Genomic DNA, 23,180 nt, shown 5'->3' with positions numbered 1-23,180 from the left:
AATTTAATGTGATTTTTACTATATCCAACAGTCAGTCAGATACTAACCCTATCAATAAATTTAGGTGAGAGAGAGATAGAGATATGCTCAACCTTGAATCTTGTTGAAATTGACAATCCCTTTTGAATGTCTCTTTTTTTTTTTTTTTTTTTTTTATGTACGTTACTACGCCTTAATTAACACAGCCAATGTTTTTGATGTCCCCACCTGTCATAAATGAATCTTTGTACAACGTCACACTGCACGTATATACTCTCAACAAAGATTAGCCTGATCTCAAAGTTATATTTTTAAGGTATATTTAAGCTTCATTCATTTTATCAATTTGAATTTTTAATTTTAATTTTACTACAGTTAAAAGCTCTCATAAAAAATCATATATAACTTTTTATACTACAGTGAAAAAATCTCACATAAAATCATATATTAACTCGAATTAAAAACTCAAATCTACAAACTGAACGAGGCTTAAGAAATCCCACTTCAATTTCTCGATACCTTGGTGCCCTTTTGTCGCGATTTGAACCATAATACTTCAATGTTCTATAGAAAAATGACCAATACGTCAATGGTTAGTCCCTCGTAAAACTTTCCTTTACCTCACTTGTAATTAGCGTTTGAATGTGCATATTGTTTGATCAGGTTATTATCTTATGAATTAGAGTTAGAGTTAATATTATGGGTTATTGAGAGTCTATGAATGTGTTAATGATGAGAGAAGTGGAAAGAAAAAGTACTTCATTGGAGAACATAAGAGGAAAGTGAACAATGAGATAGACAAAGAATGTAATGGTAGAGAGAGTTTAAGAGAATTTGTTGAGTGTATATTGAAGTTGTTTGTGAATTTGTTTTTTCTGTGCGTAGATCACTATCTCTTTTCATTTTTTATTTTTTTATATTTGTATTGATTTTGTGTTTTGAGTATTACGTAGTGTTCAAAAAGCCTGCATATTAGAAAACAGCGATCTTTTTATTAAAAAAAAAAAGTGAAAATGTGAGATTTCTGATTAGTTTGGTTCATACATTTAAATCAGTGATTCTTATTATAAATTTAAATTTTATAAGAGAACTTATTAGCGGGTACTTTTTTTATTCAAATTTTTTATAAGAGAAAAATACTATAACAGAATCAAAATTATGAATTCAAACATGTGAAACAAACAGGCCCTTCATATCTTTGAACTTGAAAAAATGCATAATTTATTTTTAAGAGTGCGTGAGTATGAATCTTTACCCCTTATTCTTGATAAATAACCTTTTATTAGTGTAATTATTTGACTAAAAAGGTCATGAATCTAAGTATAAAGAGTAAAAATCTTAATTTATACACTTTTAAGAGATATTTATCAAGATTATCCGTTAAACTTTGATGCCTCAACCCCTCATTTTCAGATCTTGCCCTCTTCAAAATTAAAAGTTAAAACAGGACAACGACTACTAGGGACGATATGGTAGACACTTAGACATCCTTGCAAATAAGTGAGGCCGTGCCGTAGTTTATCATATTAATACAGTCTCATTTATTAATAGTCTTATATCTCGTTCATTTTGAAATTTGAGTTTTCAATTTGAGTTGAGATGTGATATTTTTTTAAAATTTTTTACTGTAGCAAAAAAAAAAAATAAGATGTGACATTTTTTTAAAATTTTTTACTGTAGCAAAAAAAAAAAATAAGATGTGACATTTTTTTAAAATTTTTTACTGTAAAAATTTAAAACTAAAAACTCAAATTAATAAAATTAACAATACCTTTATTTATTTATTTATTTATTTACAGCGATGCTATTGCCATTACTGGTGTTTAATATTAACACGCACAACCAATACCCTTCTCTTTTGTCCTATTTATCCAATCTACTCTAATCTAACTGATGTCACGTTTGGTTTAAGAGAGATGTAGCCCCGTGTCGAAGCTAGAGGCTAGAAGCACTAGTGGAGCTATATAATAACCAATGGGAGCACATGCTAACTAGAAATTCTCCTCTTTAGCTTACATTTTTAGATTCTATAATTCTCGTTCGCTTTGCGAATTCGAGTTAAGATATAATATTTTTTAAGAGTTTTTAATTGTATCAAAAAAAATTAAATGTGACATTTTTTAAAAATTTTTAACTATAAAATCTTAAAATTAAAAACTCGAATCGATTCAGGTGAAATGAAGGAGACCATAATTATTATAATTGAATTTATCCAAATTGAACTATTCTAACTTAGAAGTTTACATATAACTTCATTTATGCACTTCATAGTTTGTACCAGGGATTAAGGCGACGTGTTTAGAATTGATCTTGTTTTTGTTTTTTCCGTTTTTTGAGAAAGAAAAAATAAAAACGTTTCCAAAACGGCGTTTGGCGCAATAAAGATAAAAAATGAAAATGAAAATAATTTTTTAGTTTAGTATAAAATGAGAGAAAAATAAAAAATGACTTTTAGTTGTTTTTCATTTTTTGTTTTCATTTTTTCTTCTCTCGAGCAGAGAGAGAGAGAGAAAGAGAGACATTAATAGATTTTTTTTACACTGAAAATAATCTCTTGATAAAACTAACAAACGCATTTTTAAAAATGATTTCTGTCTGAGATTGAAAACGTTTTCATTTTTATTTTCATACAAAAATAAAATCATTTTAGAATGAATTCCAAACGTGCCATAAGTTTTCTAATATTAAAAAAGGTCATTGAAAAGACTATTTACCCCTCTCCCCACAAACTTCTCTTCCTATATAATTCTAATAGATTAACAACGATGGCACCCACACACAAGAAATCATTTTGTTTCCATTGGATGGCGAGATTCGCGCGATCTCTCTCTCTCTCTCTCTCTCTCTTGGCGTCGTCTTTTTGTTTCCACCGAATGGCGAGATCTATGCAAACTGCAGCTGGGTGTGAGATTCACTCGAGGAAGCAAAACAACAGTGACCGGAGCATCAATGTCAACGGGAAAGAAAGGACAAAATAGGAATTTCAACGAAGGAAAAAGCGGCATTCCCCTAATTTTTTAAACTTCGAGTCATATTGAATGAATGTCGAAAAACGACGGCCCATCCTAATTTTTCTTTGCAACACGAGCGTGATAACATTATTAAAAAAAAGGCCGGCAAATTTTAAGGGCTCGTTTAGTTCGCTGATTTGAGTTTTTAATTTGAGTTGAGATATGACTTTATGTGAGAATTTTTTACTGTAATAAAAAAGTTAGATGTGATTATTTTTGAGAACTTTTTACTGTAATAAAACTCAAATCGGTTAAATAAACGAAGCCTAAAATTATGAGATGTCGATAGAGTAAATATTTTTATTATTAGATTAATTTTTTAACAGTTTACGGTATAAATAATTTTATATAACACAATGTAAATTTTTAATATAAATTTATACATTTTTTTATCATTAAAAATTTAATCTAACAATTAAAGATGGACACTTACGAGTGAGTGAGTAACAAATGCACCGTATAATTTCCCCACAAAATCTATGACCAAAGTTCCGAGTCCAGCCAAAAATAAAAATTAAAAAAAAAAAAAAGACGTTCTTTTCAAAGTTCAGTTTTTCTTCCCTCTCAATCTGAACATCAATCTCGTCGCCATTTTCATGAAGCTCTTCTTCAAACGCCACCATTGCAGCTCTCTCTCCTCTTCCAACCTTCACAACACCAAAAACCAATCACACAAGGAATCCCAAATCCGCCAACTTTGCAAGTTTGGCGCGCTTTCCGACGCATTTTCAGTCCTGAACTCCATTGATCCCGGCGAAATCACCGTCAAACCGACTCTATACGCTTCTCTTCTGCAAACTTGCGTAAAGGCTGTTTCTTTTAAGCCCGGCCTCCAAATCCACGCCCATGTCGTCAAGTCTGGCCTCGAAACCGATCGCTTTGTGGGTAATAGCTTGCTTGCTCTTTATTTCAAGTTGGGTTCGGATATTTCGCAGACTCGGAGAGTTTTCGATAACCTGAATTTCAAGGATGTCATTTCTTGGACGTCAATGGTAAGCGGATATGTGAAGGTGGGAAAACCCGAAAATGGGATTTCGTTGTTTCGGGAAATGTATGGTTTCGGTGTGGAGCCAAATGGGTTCACTTTATCTGCCGTGATCAAAGCGTGTTCCGAGATTCCGGATTTGAGACTTGGCCGGTGCTTTCATACGATGGTTGTGAAGTGTGGGTTTGATTCGAATCATGTCATTGTTAGTTCTTTGATTGATATGTATGGGAGGAATAACGTTCCGGAAGATGCATGCAAGCTGTTTGATGAAATGATTGACCCGGATGCTATATGTTGGACGTCGGTTATTTCAGCAATGACGAGGAATGATTCGTTTGTGAAAGCTTTGGGCTTGTTTTACTCGATGCAGAGGAAGGCCGGGTTCTTCGCAGATGGTTATACATTTGGAACGGTTCTTACGGCTTGTGGTAATTTGGGGAGGCTAAGACAAGGCAAGGAAGTGCATTCTAAGGTCATTACTTGTGGATTTTGTGGGAATGTGATTGTTGAGAGCAGTCTGGTTGACATGTATGGAAAATGTGGCTCGGTTGTTGATGCTCGGGGTGTTTTTGATAGGATGACAGTGAAAAATTCTGTTTCTTGGACGGCATTGCTGGGAGTGTACTGCCAAAATGGAGAATTTGGATATGTTATTGAGCTGTTTAGGGAAATGGAAAAGGATGACCTTTATTGTTTTGGAACTGTTATTCGTGCGTGTGCAGGTTTGGCGGCAGCAAGACATGGGAAAGAGGTTCATTGCCAGTATGTGAGAAAGGGCAGTTCGAGGAATGTTATTGTAGAATCTGCTTTAGTCGATCTCTATGCAAAATGCGGTTGTATCAATTTCGCAGAAAGAGTTTTTTGTCGGATGCCAGTTAGAAATTTGATAACTTGGAACTCGATGATTTGTGGGTTTGCTCAGAATGGAAGAGGTGGAGAAGCAATTGGCGTCTTTGATCAGATGATTAAGGAAGGCATCAAGCCTGACTACATAAGTTTTGTTGGGGTTCTTTTTGCTTGTAGTCACTCAGGTTTGGTTGAGCGAGGAAGAAATTTCTTTAAGTCAATGACAGCAGAGTATGGAATAAAAGCTGGCCATGAGCATTATAATTGCATGGTTGATCTTTTAGGCCGTTCCGGGCTTTTAGAAGAAGCCGAGAATTTGATTGAGAAGGCAGATTGTGGAAACAATTCGTCTCTTTGGGCAGTTCTTTTGGGTGCTTGCACGACTTGTACCAATTCTACTACTGCAGAGCGAATAGCGCAAAAAATGATGAAGTTGGAACCTGACTGCCATTTGAGCTACGTTCTTCTTGCTAATGTGTATAGAGCAGTTGGACGATGGAATGACGCGTTGAAGATCAGAAAACTGATGAAAGATAGAGGCGTCAAAAAGACGCCAGGCATGAGTTGGATTGAAACTAATGGTAAGTTGGATTACCATTTTGATGCAGATTATCTAAATTTTCCTGGGAAAAACAATTTTCCGAGTGCAGGGAATATTGGGTGATTATTGAATCAAGACCAAGGATTGGACTTGACTGTGAGAGAGTAGATTTTCCTTCATCGTGAATAGAAAAATTCAAGACAAAAAATCCAAGACAAATCGTCAACGCATAAATAAACTCACGAACAAGATCCGAGCCCTACATAATTGTGCAAGGGAGAACGTTTTTTGAGTGATGAGGTTGTACAAGAACTAGCAAATTGAAGAACCGAATAGATTGGATAAACAAAATTGTAGTCGGTGTTGGAATGTTTAAATGTTAAACTTATATATACAATGCACAAATTACACACGATTTGCGGAGATAAATATTCTTTTTCCTCCTACAGACTCCAACACTCGGATCTTGGAGTCTTTGATCATCTTACTATCATGAACTTTCTGTCTCTGAAAAACTCTCATCAAATTCGTCTCCAGTTTCGGAACCAGCATATTGTTCCGAGTCGAGTACAAATTTCATCTCTTGGCTCGCCAAATTGGCAAGGTCAGGTCTATTGGCACTTTTATAGGCATCTATTATGGCCCTATACAATGACTCGTTTTGTTCAATTTCTGCACTTTTTAACTGGCTGTAAATGCGCTTCACACCTTCAACCATTCCAGCTTTCCCATAACAACCAACCAGGTTGATATACGTTACAACGTCTGGTTCCAGATCATCGTCATGCATTTTTAGGGACATATTCAGAGCCTTGTCAATTTTCCCAGCTGCCCCGTAGACATATATCGCAACGTTGTATGCAAAAGAGTCGAGTTTCAGATCCTCTTTCGCGAATACTTTACAGAATTCTAGTGCCAAATCATGCATACCCACCACAGAAAAAACAGAAGTGATTACCGCTTGCCGTGAATAAGGTTTGCCTTCCTGATAAGATGACTCTAGCTGTGCCACTGCTTCAATTGACAGCCCGCCTTTCTTCAATACGGTAAACAAAACCTTGAAGGTCCAACTGTCAGGCAAGAGTTTCCGAGTAACCATTTCGTGCAGAAGTTCGCCACACTTGCGTAGCTGCCCACTGGCGGCATAACATGCCATTACCATGGTAAATGAAGCACAGTCCTTTACTAAACCAGACTCTTTCATTTCCTCTGCTACTCGGACAGCATCATCAAACATGCCCGTGCTCTTGTAAAGATTCATCATGGTTGCAAATGAAACTTCGTCTGCCAAACCCTCTTTTCTCAAATCTTCAAACACCGACTTTGCTTCAGATACCATTCCAAGAACTGCATAAAGATTGATCATACTGTTGGATGCTACAATATCAGGACCGCCCTTGAAACCTCTCATCCTATCATATAGCAACGTTGCTGCTTCCAAGCACCCGGCCTTACCATAAGCCTTAATCAGCGATGTCAAAACTATTTGATTTGCTGAAATCCCAGATTCTTCCATCCGCTGAAAATACTTCAATGCTTCTTCCACTTTGCCAGATTCTGCAAATCCATTCACTAGAGCTCCATACACGACTTCATTCGGTTTCACCCCTGTGCTTAACATTTTTTGGTACACACCGACTGCTTCAGAAAGCTGGCCAAGGCGAGCATAGCACGCAATGAGAGCGGAGAAGGTTAGACAGTTTGGCTTAAGACCCATTCCCTGCATTTCACTCAGGAGGTCTACTGCTCGGTCCACTAAATCTCCTTTGGAGAACATCTGAATGAGAGAATTGTAAGTGCACTCATCAGGCCAAGCCCCATGATTTCTCATGCCCTTGAAGAGAGAGAGAGCTTTATCATAAAGCTTTGCCTTGCCATAGGCTTTTACCATGACATTATATTCCATGACATTCCATTTCTTTCCAACCAAATCTCTTTTGCCAAAAAACACAGCCTCGGCCTCAACCCACAGTCCCTTTTCAGCATACACATCTATAATTGCCACATATGTTTTCGACAAAAACCCACCATCCTTCTGGCATTTCTCAACAAACAACTTTGCGTGGTCAAGCAGTCCATTATCAACATACATCTTAACGACGCCGGGGACAGAATGCTCATCAATCCGCACACCAGACTTCTCCATATCTTCAATCACAATCTCGACATCCCGAACCATGTTTCTCTGACACAAAACATGAAGCACAGCCCTGTGAGTCACAAGGTCTGGGTAAAGTCCCACATCCCTGATCTTCCTATAGCACTCGAGAGATTTATCAATGTCACCCACTTCAGCGTACAAAGACAAAAAGATGTTATAAGTTTTCGTATCGGGAGATATTCTCCTTTCTTCCATCTTAGCAAGCAAAGCTTCTGCCTCAGCCAAATGGCCATGACTTCCACAAGTAAAAATCATAGTGTTAAAAGTTATAGTATCCATTGCCACTCCTGACTTCAACATTTCACCAAACACATTGGCTGCATCCTCCAACCGCCCGGCTTTCCCATACATATCAATCAAAGTATTATAAGTAGAAGTAAGTCTTGGCTTCCTAATGGAACTCTCACTCTCCAATGAAGATGTCAAACTTCTGGAACCGGGAATTCTCCCACCTGTCCTGAAAAGTTCAGTGGACAAGAAATGCTTAAAACTGACGGGTTCCGAGCCCGATCCATCTACCATAGAATCCAAATCAAGCTCAATCCTTCCCATACACCAGTCCTTGTAAAATCTGTCCGCTCTATCATACTCTCCTCCGTCTTTCAAAACGCGAACCACCGTGCTCATTGTCACCTCATCCGGAAAAATCCCCCTCACTCTCATATGCTTAATCCACAAAACCGCTTCTTTCACAAGACCCGCTTTTCCATACACGTCCACAAGCATTCCATACGTGTTGTTCGTCGGAAAAACTCCAGTTTTCGCCATTTCGATCCACTGGAGCCTCAACTCGTCCCATTTCTGAGCTCTACCCAGTGCCCGCAGCACAACGTTGTAGTGAATGACATTGGGGACGTACTCTTTCTGCGACTTGAACCACTCGAATACCCGAACAACCCTTTCCCAGTTCCTCTGCTCTTTGAGAATTACAGTCTGTTCTTTTGGACTCAGATTTGCGCCGAATTCTACGAGGATTTTCTCGACATCGTCGTTGGATTCCAAGGACCGCAAAATCGAAGGCAATACGCCGCCGTACCTCTTCTTCTTGTTACCATTGAGAGAAGAAACTTTGGTGGGAAAAGCCAGCGTCTTCGAATGAGACTGAACCTTAAACCCTGCAAAAACCCTAGTTCCTCCTGAAGAATTCTGCTTCTGGGTATGTGAATTCACGAGAATCTCAAGGTTTTGGCCAGTATAATAGTGGTGTTGTCTGTTGGAAGGGTTGTGGTTGTGGAGACTAAACCCTAGAAAAACCCCAGCTCTGACAGGAGGTTTATGAAGAAGCTTACTTGGAGATGGAGGGAAAACGTGAGTTTGCATTAGTGAGCTTTGGAAACGCTCTTGCCCTAATTCTCTGGAGCCGTAGCTCTGGCACCCAAGCATCATTGCGTTTTCTTCCTAGTTTGTCTTAGGGTTCAATTTCAAAGGGAAAAAGGGCCTCTTTTAAGTTAGAACTACAGGAAGGGGGAACTCTGAATTTCATATTTTTTTGGTTTGTGATTCAGTTCTAAGAGTCGAAAATAGCGTTTGGTTCATGTATTTTGAATCATGATTAAGAATTATTCTTGATTTATGTGTATTTTTTATAAGAAAAAATACTATAATAAACTACGAATTATGATTCAAATTATAACACGAATACACCAACTAAACGCACCCTAAATTTGATTAGCGCATTTTTATGATAGTAATTTTCATGTGCCCATTTTTTGATGATGATTCAAATTGCTTTGTTTGCGCAAATACGCTTCCTTTAAGACAAATGACATATCGTTTTCAGAAACGACAACATTTTTACTCTGGACGAGACTTTGTGAACGCACCGTCGTTGCTAATCGAAACGGCATTAAGTTTTTAAAGGGAACGACATGCCGTTTCTCCTATAAACAACGGTTGTATGACCAATAATTTATGATAACGGTATGTCGCAGTTATTAATGACAGTTTGTATGAGAAATTGAATCGATCGCATACTCATTTCCAGAAGTTACATTGACATTCTGATCTAATCAAGTTATACGTCTTGGAATACAGACATTCGTCTTGATTCTCAAAAGTCGGACTATAATCAAGTTCGCACAAATATTAGGGAGACACGAAACACCGTATTATTACTAAAATTATAAAATAAATAATAATAAAAAAACATACAAAACGCTTTTATAGAATCAACATGAAAAAATAATATGTCAAAGCTCGGACTCAAAGACTCAAAGATGCCACTCTCCGACTGCACAACTGTAGGTCTAACAAGCTACTATCTCAATGTTCTGGTTTTAGTACACTTCTCTCTGATGAAAAGAAATGAAACAAATCAAGAATAACTACAAAACACGTCAAGCTGTGAAAAGTGCCGAAGGAATGGGTATTTAAAGGAATTTGGATAAATCGCCTCTGAGTTCCCAAGTACCACCTTCATCACAAAGCCGACGCATTACAGAGCTGCCATCATGGTCGATCTTGCAGCCTCGTGTTTCATTTCTGCAGCCTTGCCACTGCCCCGGAAATACATGTATACTTGCTGCATTAGAGAAGTCAAAAAAATGTAAGATACCCAAATGACGCATTATGACCAAGACAGTAAGATTAGATATTGAAACCTGAATAACCCAGACGCTGAGCAGTGACTCGAGGCAAAACAGTCCAAATCCAATGAAGTAAAATATCTGCAACAGTAAGTTTAGATATGATGATCATTATCGCATAATTAAATAGATCAAAAGGAAATTCCACTGATAGTTCTCCCTGCACATAATAGTCTTGGAAAGGTCATCCCAACAACCTACTATTAGTTGAAACTACTGTCCCTGTACTGTAACAACATGTAGCTAGAGGAACGGAGGGGAAAAATAATAATAATCTTTGTTGCTGTTTAAATAATAAGAAAGTTAACAGAGCAGTAGAAGGATGCAACTTACCCCAACCAAAGCATGATCACCCAAGACATCTATTGCAGGCAAAATACCCCTGTCCCCATTATCACAACACATAAACATCAATTCAAGAGAAAATGTTGTTACTGTTCCAGAAGGAACTATGATAAGTAGATGAACATTCTTTTCCCTCGTAACAACAGAGAATACTCACGTGAGAGATTTGCCCTTGAAAATAATTGGAGGAGCAACTGCAGCAAAGATGCAAAAGGCAATATGGAGCTACAAGGAGAGATGAGGCCAAAGACATGAGACATATTGACCACCATTATTTTTCAAAAATCAAACTTGAATGCCAGAAAAATACAAATGATGAGATTATAAAAAGACTTACCAGGTAAAACAAGAAAAACCATCCAAACTTCAGAGCACTATCAGTCCTGTGGAAGACAACCCGCAATTACAAATCAGAAGTCTAATATTGTAGGATAAAAGAATAAAACAGATTACTAAGATCAAACATATGGTGGCTAAGCCCCCATTTAGTTCGCTAATTTGAATTTTATTGATTCGAACTTTTTGATTTGAACAAAAAAATTCAAACTGTGGTTTAAATTATAGTTTTAATTAACGTTTGGATGTGCAGTAAAAGTTTTAATTTGAACGGGGAATAAAATTTGAATTTGTGTTTGGTAGGTGTGAAAAGAAGATAGAGTGGGCACCTTTTTACTGTTCAAAAATGATTTAAACGGTTGAACTTGAGGGGGGAGCTAAACTCTAAGTTGGACTGTTTAACTCAGTTCGAACGGGGAATATAATTCAAACTACACGTTTACCAAACATCAGTTCAAACTGTGCTCACTATTCAAACTGAGTTGAACTGAACTAAACCAATGAAACAAACGGGGCTAAGTCAACTGTCAACTCAAATGAAATAATCACCACAGAACACAGAGAGAGAGAGAGAGAGAGAGAGAGAGAGAGGAAAAAGGTTCATCATAGCAGGGAACAGGTAGGTCCTAACAATGGGAGTTCTTGTTTATTTTTTTTTTAGTTTATAAATCAACTTCATGATCAATACTCCTTTTGTACATTGAAGAACATATTCTGCACAGATGAAATGAATTAGAAAATGACCTCGGACACACTCAATGGGTGGAAATGATGTGCACAACATAAACGAGTATTTGTCGTCACATGCGTTGAAAGTTGGCACAGAATGTACCACCAAGCTTTTATTAAACCTATAACGTACAGTCTCTCTCCAACATTGCAAGTCTTGTTTTTTCATTGTATGGTATTCCTACTCAGCTAAAACAAATTGCATACTTTTACAGGATGTTGTTTGGGAGTCCAAACTCTAACGAGGTGGTTAAGTAAAATCACATGGCGTGTCCATGTATAAACAATGTCAAATCAGTTAAAGAGTAGTAAGTACCTCATAGCACGATAAAGAGGGCGATACCACAAAACATATGCTCCAGGCACCCCTGAAATGAAGTATATGATAGCCAAAAACCATATTGTTGGACCTGCATGTAGGACAAGTTTAAATAAAATGAAGCAAACACAATAATAACATAGTTACTGGTGCATGCAAAAGTTGCAAAATTAACCTTCTCCTTTGATCCAGGCTGTCGAAACAGCTATGATATTCCACAGAAGGCACACAAACAAACCTGCAGAACATCACCAGCACTTTCATTAATTCAAGTCAGCACACGATTTATTACTATTCTTTTCTGTAAAAAGAAAATATAACAACAGGGTAAATACAGCCTCAAACCAAGAAAAAGCATACCCACAACCATAATAGTTGAGAAAATTGAAGTGCCGTACAGCCATAAGTATCTCCAGGTTTTACTAGCCCCAGTGTATTAGAAATTAGAATACAAATTCGCTAAAAAAAGAAAAAAAAAAAGTATTTGATCATATAATATCTTCCAGCACATAGCACGTAAACTTTCAACAATGGTTCCAAGGGCCAGTTTGGTATTGTAGTGCTGATAAAATAACAGTAATTGTAGTAAGTGGCATATTTTTTAAACGTTTTTGACTAAAAAACATATTTTAATATAATTGAAGTAAATAGCATAGTTGCGAATACCAAGTAGAATTTAGATTGAACGTTTAATAAGAGAATTTTTGCACATTTATTTACGTCTTTGGTTCTCATTTCTTATTAAAACCCACATTAATTGAAAAATGTAAAAATTTTAGAAGTGAATTTTCAAAAATTTATTCTAAAAAAAAGTCGTTTTCATTTGTTAGAGAGATGACCAGAATAGATATATTCAAAATGATAATCGATGGTTGAGCCATTTTAGTAAATTTAAACAATGGCGGCCAAAGCAATGGAAAAGCAACCTTGTGCTGCTGCTTCAATTCTGCCGTTGGGTGCGATTTTTACAATCTACTAGGCAAAGATAGGTTTTACCAACGACCTATACAATTGCAGATTGTTTAATAATCTAAAAGCAACCTTCAAACAGCAATCATAAACAGCCCCAAGTCTCTAATTACCAAAAGGAATAGCACTTTGACATACCCAAGAATGTTGTAAATGCAACATACTGAATCCTCTGTAGATGAATTGGTATTTCATTTGCAATGTCATGGTGGATAATCGGAAAAAATGGTGGCCAATTCTTCTCCTCTATAACAATTCCAGCTGCCAAAAAGAAAAAGACATTCTTGTAAAAATACATAGCATACATTAGCTCGTTTTTCTTTTTGAGCACATAGAAATCGGTAAACCTCGTTGAATAGCATCTTCTTTCCGTTTTAGTTCCTGCAAACACATTGTGAGTAATTTAGTAAGAGACAACTTACGTCTAAAAAGTAAAACTACAAGACTCTAAAACTAATCTAAGGACTGCACCACCAAATTTAAAGCAAGATTCTATATCTTTGACAATTAAATAAAGAACAAAAGGCAAAGAAAAAGTTCACATTTGCATATGGAATATAGCCTAAGATGACAATTCTCGGGAAAAAAAAAAAAGAAACAAAACAAAACAATTCTGAATATTTTATAGACATGCTCAATCAAAAAATGGCTGAATTTTACTTTCATTCGGAGCAGTTACGCTAACAACTCACTACAAAAGAAGCCCCTCTTGGCTCTTATGACCCTCAAGATTAACATCCTTAAACAAAAGTGAAAGAGTAAATGACTACAAAATTTGGCAAACACGCCAGGATATGCAATTTCAGAAATAAGCCACGTATGGAATTTAGAAATTTAGAACTAAATGACCAGTTAGAAGAAACAAACTACGAATACCTGTTCCCTCTTTCTTAATTCAGCCTCTTTAGCTTGAAGTTCTTTCTCCTTTGCTTTCAAATCCTAAAGATAAAAAGGAAAAAAAAAATTATATATATATATAAAATAAAGAGACATTGCTTAAAATCAAACAATCATAGCGTAATACAATCAGGTGTGCACGTTTTAGTGTACCTTTGCATTATCAAGAGGAATATCAATTGTTGCACCACGATCATAAGGTTCAGGAGGTAGGGGTGAAAGTCTTGAAGTTGCAGGGGGGACATTCCCAGGGTTCTAAAAATTTAATGAACAAAAAAGGAAACATAAGATAACATCAAAGTATCTATATGAAAGAACCAACTACATCTCTACCTCTGAACATAATAAACTAAAATGAACGAAAAACTATAGCGCAGAATAAAATGCAAGTTCGCAATAATCCAAGGCTTCATTTTGCAATTTCCAACATTCGTTTGTTTCATGCTTTAAGAGAAGGTATCAAGCAAAGGAAAATGGCAAACTTACTGTCATATAAAAAGCACCTCCACCATAATTTGATTGCCCTGATCCTTTCCCTCGACCTGCCTGGTCCTTATTTTACAAACACGAAAATTTTCCAGATTATAAAAAAGTTCAAATTCAAAGATTTCATGAATAATGTAGATAAAAGTATCACTTCGTTCGTTAAAATTTCATGTGAAGAGCATAAGGAGAGAGCAGGAAATGGAATAAGTACTAAGAATAATAAATGCTTGATCTTCGATATTGGAATTCCTACACTTTCCACTTTTCAGAATCCAAATCGACAATAAAACATAAGATCCATATCAACCATTTCCCACACAACTAAATCCGGACCAAAAAGATGACGTTTGAAATAGAAAATTAAGCGAGAACAAAATTACACTCACTACATTACTAATTTCAATTCGCCACCGAGTATAAACAGATTTACATAATCCAACCAATTACAAATCGAAATCAACAGACATCAATCGAACAAATGTGCTTGTATTGAACATCATATCGAAAACAGAAATGGCCGCAAATTGATGTAGGAATTCCAGCATTAGAACTTACCGCAAAGGGATTGACCTCTTCTTCTTCGAAAGGATTTGAATCGTAGCGACTCATGGGACCGAATCTGCAGATCTAAGCTCTAGCAATGAGCGAGAACAAGGAGATCTGAAGGAGACTAGGGTTTCCGGTGATGGGAAAAATGCTTGGTGGATTGTGATTGTTCAGGTGAAATTTGGGTAAACACACAGAGACTGGGGAAAATGTAGGTAAAGTCTTGATTTTGGGATTAGCTGATTGTTTCCTGAGAAAAATGGAAGAGAAAACGAACGGAAGTGTTGGCGCGTGAAAGATAACGGAGGAAACTTTATCTAAAAGACTGGAACGCGGTGTTCGAGAAGACGAGAAAGAACGAACATGGTAATAAATTAATAATTAATAATAAGCTTAAAAATTAGTGAAAGTGTATTAGTTAGGAAAAAAAAAATTAGTGAGGATCTGAAGGAAAAGGAAATCAGAACTTATTGAATACGCTTTCTTTTATTTTCTTTTCTTTTTTTTTTTTTCCGTTTCTTTAGTTGATAACATGTTGTTGGGTATGAACTGACATGTCGTTCGTCGAAAGTTATGTGTCGTTCGATGTGACTATTTGTTGTTTTATTAGATAAGACCGTAATTTTCTTTTAATTTAGGGTGGAGATTCGAATTGAAGAATTTTAAAATAAGGTAAGTGTATCCTTTAAAAAAAAAAAAAAAGAGATGTATCGTTACACCAATTTTTATTTTTTATTTTTGCTTGAATATCATTACATCATTACAACTACATCTACATTTTAAAGTTTCATGTCGTTAAGTTTGTGAACGATATATCCCTTGTTTAAAATTTTTCACGCCCTTTTAAAACCCCTACCTCATTTCTTCGGAAAAAAGAAAACAAAAGAAAGAATCTCATCCTCTTATCCAAAATTTAAATAAAAAAAAAAAAAGAAGAAAAAACCTAAAACTTAAATTTGTTTTTGGAAAAGGTGATATCAAAAAAAAAAAAAAAAAACTCTCCACCAACTACACCATCAACTCAACTTGCATCGAAAATATAAATATATGTGAAACACACGGAAAGAATACACACGGGGAAAAAAATTTCCATTATCAAGAATTAGTAGTAACAAACAATAACCACCAAACGATTGGGTTAGCTCTTATGTTATAAACAAGCTTTGCATAGTTAATGAAGAATAGAATGATTACAAAACAATTGGCAACAAAATTCTGAATTTCTCGCAACCGACCATAGGGCTCCTTGTGATGACCAGAAAATGATTCCCCTGCGCGAGAAAGAGCTTGGAGTGGTCAAATCTGATCTGCGTTAGTATAGGGAATTTGTCTGATAAATCTTCATATCTGTAATGTGATGGACCCTTTTTTGGTTCCATCAGTTTCAGCTTCTGAATCTTCATCGTTCATAATAAGCTAGTCACCAGTTTTATCACTCTTGCCAATCTAGTCTTCATTTGATCCGCTGGCACCGCTGCCATGAGGCTCTCTCCGAATCATGTCTAATATGTCCTGGACAACTTCAGACATTTGTGGTCTGAATTCTGGCTGAGACTGTAAAAATGCATTTGAAATTGTTTAACATCATCATCTAATAAAGGATATGAACAAGACATCATCAACCATTCAAGCTAGAGAAGCAAAATGTTTACTTGAACGCAACGAGATATAATGTCGGCAAAGTGCGACAAGGATTTTGCAGGGTACTGTCCGACCAAAGAAGGATCTACCATCCTTGACAATGCATCAATGTCGTGAAGCTGGGGAATCGCCCATCGGACCAAAAATTGCTCTCCACGACTCCGGTTCCTGATGTCAAGAATTTGCAAGTAAAATTACGTAACGAAAGTAAAGGGGAGAACAGATGCTAAACTTTGCAATCACTTTGCCTTTTTCTACCTGTCATAAGACTGGCGTCCTGTCAAAAGCTCTAGCACAACCACTCCGAAACTGTAAACATCGCTCTGGGAAGTGTAAATTCCTGACTCAAACTCTGGAGCTCCGTAACCATAAGCTGATAGCAAATGTCCTGACAGCTGGGAAAAGGAAAGTTTCAATGACTCGTCTCCACAAACAAAGAAGCATGTTATTAATTAGTGCTTCTAACAAGCTCTTTTCACCTATGTTCGGTTCGTCCACAGGAACATAATTGCAAACAACCAACGGAGGGCAAAAACAGTGTGCAAAATTAGTAAAGCTGTTCTTTTTTTGTTTAAATGAGTAACGCTGTTGCATAAAAAACTAAACCATGTTTTGTCCTGTCCTTGAGGTGATTGGGATAGATGTTGGATGTATTACTGTAAAACCACAAAATTAATGTAAGGTCCTTAGTGAAGCTATTGTGTTATGACTTACCTGGCTCACAGATCCCGATGATATTAAGGGAGCTAAACCACAATCTGATACACGCACAGAAAGGTCATCATCAAGGAGAAGATTGGCAGACTTGAAGTTCCTGTGTACAACTGGTGGCTCGCAAATCTCATGCAAATACCTTTGCACAAAAGAAAACAAATTTTTAGTACCCCAGATGGTGCGTGTCTCCAAAACATATCCATTGCAGGTATAAGAAAAGACACATAGACTTAAAACTATTTATTTTCCTGTGTGCTCGTTGTAATGTTGAAGGTATGGGATCTTATTATAAACTGGTAGACATGGATACGTTTAAGCTGCAACAATCAACACGCTTTTATTCGGGAAAAACAACAGATTGCATTGAACTTAGTACTACCACCTTTGACATAATGCCGAGCATTGTGCCTTATTCTAAATATCAGTTGGATTGCACCAGAAACAATAAAAAGTGGATTGATAAATGTAACATGTGTTCTAACTGTCTGAAGGGCATGCCAAGACCTAATCTACTTAATAAGGGTGAAAAGAGTAGTGAAATTCCAGGAAAAACTGACCCTCTTGCATGTTGCTACGAGCTATGTACCACTATGCACAAAAAAATCGATAATAGTAATACCAATAGAAGGTCAATAGTATGTTCGTGACTTACTCCAAGGCTCTTGCAGCTCCAAGTGCCATTCTAATGCGAGAATTCCATGAAAGCCTTCTTTTAAATTCATCATCCGAGTGCAGAGCATCTTGCAGGGAACCATTACTGCAATATTCATAGACAAGTAGCCTTTGACCATGCTCTGCACAGTAACCCATGAGCTCAACTAAGTTGGCATGCCTGATTCTATCAATATTGTTCACCAGGTCAATAAACTCATCATCCTTTTGCTGACTAGAAGCCCTCTTGTCCAGTTTCTTGATTGCAAGTAGCTACGAAAGCATACGAAAACATCAGGTCTCAAAATTCAAAGCATTACAAGCATATGCAGACATCGTAGAGACTACATGAGAAAAGAGAAATATTAATAACAAACCCATTACTGAGAAACACCTATAATCAGTAAGCTAAAAATCAGAATTTTGTTTAGCATATTAGCTCCTATATCTTCCAGTACGATATAAACCAAAACCTATAACTCCTACCAACCTCTCAGCTCTTTAGCCAAGCTTTTGAAGAATTTACACTTCAGGCAGAGACCATATTGCGTGAATTAGTGTATAGTGTTTCTCAATGAAGTTTAAGGAAAGATTTGACAACAGAGAGAGAGAGAGAGAGAGAGAGAGAACTCAAATAAGACACTAAAGAATCCTTGAAAATGAAAGTATTTTGGGATAGAAGACCAACTCGCCGCTATAAATATGACATGTTCTGAACCTCTCATACAACTGATTTCCTGTTCTCTTCATGTGATATCATAGGCCGTTTAAAATACCACCTCTTGATCTCCTATGAAAATAAATGTCCCAACTCGTTCAAATTGTCTTGCTAAACATTAGTTATATCTTTCAATTAGCATTCTAATGGCACCAAGTCAATGACAGAAAAGTGACTAAATGGCAAGCTCGAAAACTGATGAAAGTAATCAAACAAAGAGAAGAAAAGAATGAAGCCTGTTGAGTCATTGACCTAGCACAAAGATGCTGCAAGGGGTAAGAAATAAAAGGCGAAGACAGATTCCAGTTAATTAATCCACCACTGGTACTAACTATCATACCTTTCCATCAGGTAGCTGCGCCCTATAGACACTTCCCAACATGCCCGATCCAATAAGATTATCCTGAGAAAAGCTGTCTGTATATTGCTGAAGGGATGCAATACTGTAAAACTTCGCAGAAGTGGCAGGATTACGAGCTTTCATGGAAGGCTTCGCTGCAGGCATTTCAAACGGTACCATGGGCTCCACGATGACCTTCTCAGGAAGAGGTGGAGGGGGAGGAGGTGGGGGAGGGGGAGGCGGAGGAGGAAGAGGAGGCATCAAGTATTCATCAAGTACGCCAAAATCTATCTTGTGATCCTCCCGCTTTGGTGCTGTGCCTATTCTTTGCACATTTGTCTCTTGTTCATTATGGTGCTTCGGAATTGCTCCCATTCTTCTGGCGTCTGTTTGCTGATTCTCCTTGGGCCTTACAACTACTTCTTTTGGATCTGTTCAAATTTTCAGCAATCTATTTAGATTACAAACAAATAAGCATGATGCTACAGAGTATGAGAAAATAAAAGCTAAAGATGATGTAATTGCCTTTCTGCACTTGATTACTTGGTTGAACCAAGGAGCCATTGTCCCTAGGAGAACTGTCCCTGTCCCCTTGATATGCACCTATTCGATGTGTCTTGGAAACTCTATCAGCAGCTCTTCTTTGTCGGGTACACCTTGGAATGCAAAGGAAGAGTAATAGCACCAAAACCACAAATGATATAACCCCAGCAATTGATATCCAAACTACCCTGCTAACACTTTTCTTCGATCCACCAGAATGTGAAGCCTCAGATGCAGAGGGTCCATCAGCTTGTTTTGCAGGTGTTTTCCCAGAAGACGGAGCCCCAGAAATAGGTGGTGATGGTGTTGGCTGTGATGGAAGGGTTGACGAAGACGGAGGTGGAGGTAATGGAGCAACTGTAGAGTTAAATGGATTTCCATCTTTTCTGCAGTAAATATGAAAATCAGCAGATAAAAATGCGCAAGGTGACAAAACGTTTTCCATGTAATTGCAGACAAGCAAGTAAGTAATCTTCTATCCCTCTCACCTGAAATTCGGGATGGCAAGAAGCTTCTCTGGGATTGGTCCTGAGAAAAGGTTATTTTCTACGTTCCTGTTTAACAACAAGAGAATCACTCAAAATATGTTAGTAAAACGATTAAAAGGATATGATAACTGGAACCATGTAAAGACAAAACTTTATCTTACGGAATCTGTGTAACTCTAGAATAGGAAATTCGTCAAATTGAAAATGTAATGAAAATTTTAAATGGATTGCAAAGTAGAAAAGTACAAATCTTTAAGGGGAAGATCTTGCAAGACATCCAGGGTTCCAGAGAGTTGATTGTTCTGCAAACGTCTGCCAATGAAAGAGTTAGATATGTTGTTGGTGAGATAGCAAGTGAACTATTAATGGCTTTATTATGTGAAACACTCACAGAGTGGTTATAGATGACAAACTTGCTAATGAGGGTGGCAGTTCCCCACTCAAATTGTTAATGGACAAATCCCTGCATAAAGATAAGTGGTCTCATCATCTATTAATTAACCATAAAGCAAATGAAAGAAGAAAGGTTTGAAAAGTTCAGAAAGGGCCCATACAAATTTATCAACCCAGTGAGTGCTTCAAAAGCATCTGGAAGTTCTCCCGTTAAAAGGTTGTTGTTAAGAGACCTGGAAGGCAAAACAACTTAACTCAGGTATGAAATGCACAGGTGGAGTGACTGACCAAGCATCAAGACCCACACAAAAAAAAAAAAAAAGCAAGTGGCTTACATGTCTGTGAGCTGATTCAATGACGATAAAGAATCAGGGATGCTTCCAGTAAATTGGTTAGCTGAAAGAAAACTGCCAAGGTAAAGAATGATATCCTTTGAATACATTTAACAGAATACAAAGAAAAACTCAAAATCACCGCGTTATTGAATAATGTATAGAATGGTAATTTCAGAGTCAAACATACAAGGTTTGCAAGGTAACCGGCAAATTGGATGGAATGCTACCCCCAATGTGATTATTGCTTAGATCTCTGCCACAGGAGAACGGCACAAGCATTAGTGATAATAGTGAACAAGTGCATAAAATAATTATGCAATGGTAAAAGAAATGACAATAATAACCAGGTGACGCTTATGCAACCAGTCTTTTCACCTTATTGAACACCCCCAAATCCTCTACATACCTAACCAGATTTACTCATAGTCAAAGCCCTGAAGTAGGTAAACACAAACTAGTAACTATGCGCTAAAAACCTTGTGTTATCTTATAAGCTGATTATTACTCTATAAATTATACATTTCCGACGCATAGATTATGGGAAAGAAGCTTAAGACCCTAAAAAAAATCACCCAAAAAAATGCAGGAAAAGAAAGAAGGAGAGATGGTACCACTTACATTCCTCTGATAGAAGTGAACGCTCCAAGATCATTGCCCAATTCTCCTCCCAGATTAGCAGCATTAAGAACTCTATTATTACAAAACAATGAAAAAGAAAATCACATTAAGCATGCCAAGTAACATCACTCGGTAAAGGAAGTGGATTAAGGAGGTTACCGTACATTCTCAATATGCTTGTCTCGTTACATTGAACGCCTTGCCATGCTTCACCGCAAGGATCTCCCGCGGATGCGGTCCATCCGGGCAGAACAGGAGAACCCAGTGCCGCATACAACTTATTAATTGCAGCCACTAATGCAAAAGAAGCAATGTAGATAATAAACTTGTCAATTAAATGAAGCACTGAAAACATAAAAGAAAAAAATAAATAAAAACACTCAAGACTAGAAACATGTTGAACTACGTCATGCAATTGCAGAAAGACCACAAAGTCGTGCTGAAATGTTTCAAGCAAGTAGATATACTTCAAACACTAATTCTTTCATTCATATAGACATACTTGAACTAAAAAAAGATGCAGAAAAAGATTATTTAGAAAGCCCATGTTAGCTTAAACCTGGGATCCCAAAAAATAAAAACAAAAAACAAAATAATAATAATAATAATAAACCTCTAGTCCAGTGAGCATAATAATAAACCTTTAGCCAATGAAGATTAAACACTCAATTCCCGTTCATTTTCCACACTTACTCGGGAATCAAAGTGGCAGAAGAAGTAAAATGCTAAAATCATAGCCAAAAAGGGCAAAAGTGAAAAGCCTTACCGTCATCGGGATTCGTGACTCCAAGCGATAATTGAACCAAGCAGATCAATACTGACCAAAACAACAACTTTTCACAGATCTTCAAGTTCTTCCACTTCAACACAGATCTATTCTCACCCATTGATCCCAAAACTCCTTTGTAATCTCTCTAAAAGCTCCTTTTCCCAGTTCACGAATACATCTTGCAATCTGAAAATCGAACCCAAGGAGAAAAAAAAAAAAAAAGTCTTTACGTAAATCCAATTAACAAAAGACAAACAAGATCAACAATATCGTACAGACAGTGAACACTCCGAAATGTTGAATTGCATTAGCGAAAACATGTACGGAAACCTTAAAAAATGGAAGGAGAAGAAGAAGACTTACAGAGAAGATATGGAGCTTTAAGAAATTAGCAAATGCTGAAGAAAGTCGAAGTAGAAGAAGCGAACAACAAGTGCGAAAAGCGTTGAGAACTTTCTGAAAAAGCAAAAGATTTCAGTTTCTCCAAAAATAACAACGACGACAAAAAAAGGCTTCAAGCTAGAAGTGAAACTTAGGGGCTAAGATTCAACGAATTAAGTAATGGAGCGAGATACGTAAAGCGGATATTGCGTCAAAATTAACCTATTACAGAGAATTATAATAAATAATTTCCATTTTTAAATTGCTTTTTCAGGTCTGAGAAACCCTAACCTTCAGAAAGAGCTGGAAAAAATTTTGAAAAAAGGCAAAAGAAAAAAGTACAGGTGAGTGAGAAGTGAAGGGTGGGGGAGGTTCTCTGAAACTCCTCTCAGAGAATTCTTTTTCTCACTTATTAGCCTTCTCATTTTTTTCCCTTTTTTTTTTTTTTTTTTTTTGGAAGGATATTTGATTAGAAGATTCAAATATGATTTAAATTATAGTTCATAATTAGTTATAATATTTTCTCTCAAATAAAATATACATAAATTAAAAATAATTTTAATCCATCAACTAAACATCTCTTTAATTTTTTTCTGTGTGTTTTTTTTATTTACTTTCTCTCTCTTCTTCTTTGTGTGTCCAAATGAACAAGCCAGCCAAGTAAGAGTGACTGCGTGCAAGTCATACATATCTGTTTTGCATGTCTTTGAGAACGGTGGATGCTTGCTTTTCCACGCTCCCTCCATTAGCGCGTGCAATGCACTTCTTTTTCTTTTTTCTTTTCTTTCCGATTTATGATTTTTTTTTAAAATTTAAATTGGTCTATTTTAAAATGTTTTGCGTTGATTCAT

At 36.7% G+C, this 23,180-nt stretch overlaps 4 protein-coding genes across 7 annotated transcripts; 1 reads left to right on the top strand and 3 right to left on the bottom strand.

Moving 5' to 3' along the window:
* The first annotated feature begins 3,507 nt into the window (after window positions 1-3,507).
* Window positions 3,508-5,493, top strand: LOC21404992 (pentatricopeptide repeat-containing protein At1g03540). Its single transcript, XM_010097512.2, has one exon. The coding sequence runs from the start codon at window positions 3,587-3,589 to the stop codon at window positions 5,486-5,488; it is 1,902 nt and encodes a 633-aa protein (XP_010095814.1). The 5' UTR covers window positions 3,508-3,586; the 3' UTR covers window positions 5,489-5,493.
* A 4-nt stretch (window positions 5,494-5,497) lies between these two features.
* LOC21404991 (pentatricopeptide repeat-containing protein At1g73710) lies at window positions 5,498-8,964 on the bottom strand. Its single transcript, XM_010097511.2, has one exon. It carries the CDS (start codon window positions 8,910-8,912, stop codon window positions 5,856-5,858), a length of 3,057 nt encoding a protein of 1,018 aa, XP_010095813.1. The 5' UTR covers window positions 8,913-8,964; the 3' UTR covers window positions 5,498-5,855.
* A 697-nt stretch (window positions 8,965-9,661) lies between these two features.
* Window positions 9,662-15,150, bottom strand: LOC21404990 (secretory carrier-associated membrane protein 1). Of its 2 annotated transcripts, none has more exons than XM_024165224.1 (13): window positions 14,748-15,150; window positions 14,193-14,258; window positions 13,860-13,961; window positions 13,686-13,748; window positions 13,157-13,190; window positions 12,948-13,070; window positions 12,016-12,078; window positions 11,838-11,931; window positions 10,794-10,839; window positions 10,614-10,681; window positions 10,445-10,493; window positions 10,127-10,192; window positions 9,662-10,047 (listed from the first exon to the last, which is right to left on the bottom strand). In XM_024165224.1, the coding sequence occupies exons 1-13, from the start codon at window positions 14,799-14,801 to the stop codon at window positions 9,961-9,963; spliced, it is 915 nt and encodes a 304-aa protein (XP_024020992.1). In that variant the 5' UTR covers window positions 14,802-15,150; the 3' UTR covers window positions 9,662-9,960. The 2 variants fall into 2 exon arrangements, with proteins under 2 accessions (XP_024020992.1, XP_024020994.1); XM_024165226.1 differs by having other exon boundaries at window positions 14,193-14,252.
* A 656-nt stretch (window positions 15,151-15,806) lies between these two features.
* LOC21404988 (protein STRUBBELIG-RECEPTOR FAMILY 3) lies at window positions 15,807-22,778 on the bottom strand. Of its 3 annotated transcripts, XM_024165218.1 has the most exons (18): window positions 22,621-22,778; window positions 22,312-22,404; window positions 21,946-22,134; window positions 21,344-21,473; window positions 21,180-21,251; window positions 20,749-20,814; window positions 20,562-20,633; window positions 20,388-20,459; window positions 20,225-20,296; window positions 20,080-20,145; window positions 19,834-19,899; window positions 19,328-19,731; window positions 18,803-19,233; window positions 17,746-18,017; window positions 17,094-17,232; window positions 16,638-16,774; window positions 16,391-16,547; window positions 15,807-16,292 (listed from the first exon to the last, which is right to left on the bottom strand). In XM_024165218.1, the coding sequence occupies exons 3-18, from the start codon at window positions 22,064-22,066 to the stop codon at window positions 16,185-16,187; spliced, it is 2,385 nt and encodes a 794-aa protein (XP_024020986.1). In that variant the 5' UTR covers window positions 22,067-22,134; window positions 22,312-22,404; window positions 22,621-22,778; the 3' UTR covers window positions 15,807-16,184. The 3 variants fall into 3 exon arrangements, with proteins under 3 accessions (XP_024020986.1, XP_024020988.1, XP_024020989.1); XM_024165220.1 differs by having other exon boundaries at window positions 22,312-22,778; XM_024165221.1 differs by lacking the exons at window positions 21,180-21,251; window positions 21,344-21,473; window positions 21,946-22,134; window positions 22,312-22,404; window positions 22,621-22,778 and having other exon boundaries at window positions 20,562-20,622; window positions 20,749-20,782.
* Window positions 22,779-23,180: the final 402 nt, after the last annotated feature.

Source organism: Morus notabilis, unplaced genomic scaffold, assembly GCF_000414095.1.
Source record: "Morus notabilis unplaced genomic scaffold, ASM41409v2 Scaffold19, whole genome shotgun sequence".
Lineage (NCBI taxonomy): Eukaryota > Viridiplantae > Streptophyta > Magnoliopsida > Rosales > Moraceae > Morus > Morus notabilis.
This window is presented reverse-complemented; position numbering and strand designations above follow the sequence as displayed.

Excerpts from the sequence above, each read along its gene's own strand:
- LOC21404992 (XM_010097512.2), top strand. The coding sequence starts at position 3,587 with ATGAAGCTCTTCTTCAAACGCCACCATTGCAGCTCTCTCTCCTCTTCC.
- LOC21404991 (XM_010097511.2), bottom strand. The coding sequence starts at position 8,912 with ATGATGCTTGGGTGCCAGAGCTACGGCTCCAGAGAATTAGGGCAAGAG.
- LOC21404990 (XM_024165224.1), bottom strand. The coding sequence starts at position 14,801 with ATGAGTCGCTACGATTCAAATCCTTTCGAAGAAGAAGAGGTCAATCCC. Across the intron at positions 14,259-14,747 it reads AAGAGGTCAATCCCTTTGCG|GACCAGGCAGGTCGAGGGAA; the intron begins GTAAGTTCTAAT and ends TTGTAAAATAAG. Across the intron at positions 13,191-13,685 it reads AATTAAGAAAGAGGGAACAG|GAACTAAAACGGAAAGAAGA; the intron begins GTATTCGTAGTT and ends ATGTGTTTGCAG.
- LOC21404988 (XM_024165220.1), bottom strand. The coding sequence starts at position 22,066 with ATGGGTGAGAATAGATCTGTGTTGAAGTGGAAGAACTTGAAGATCTGT. Across the intron at positions 21,252-21,343 it reads GAGACAAGCATATTGAGAAT|AGTTCTTAATGCTGCTAATC; the intron begins GTACGGTAACCT and ends TTGTAATAATAG. Across the intron at positions 20,815-21,179 it reads TTCACTTCTATCAGAGGAAT|AGATCTAAGCAATAATCACA; the intron begins GTAAGTGGTACC and ends CTCCTGTGGCAG.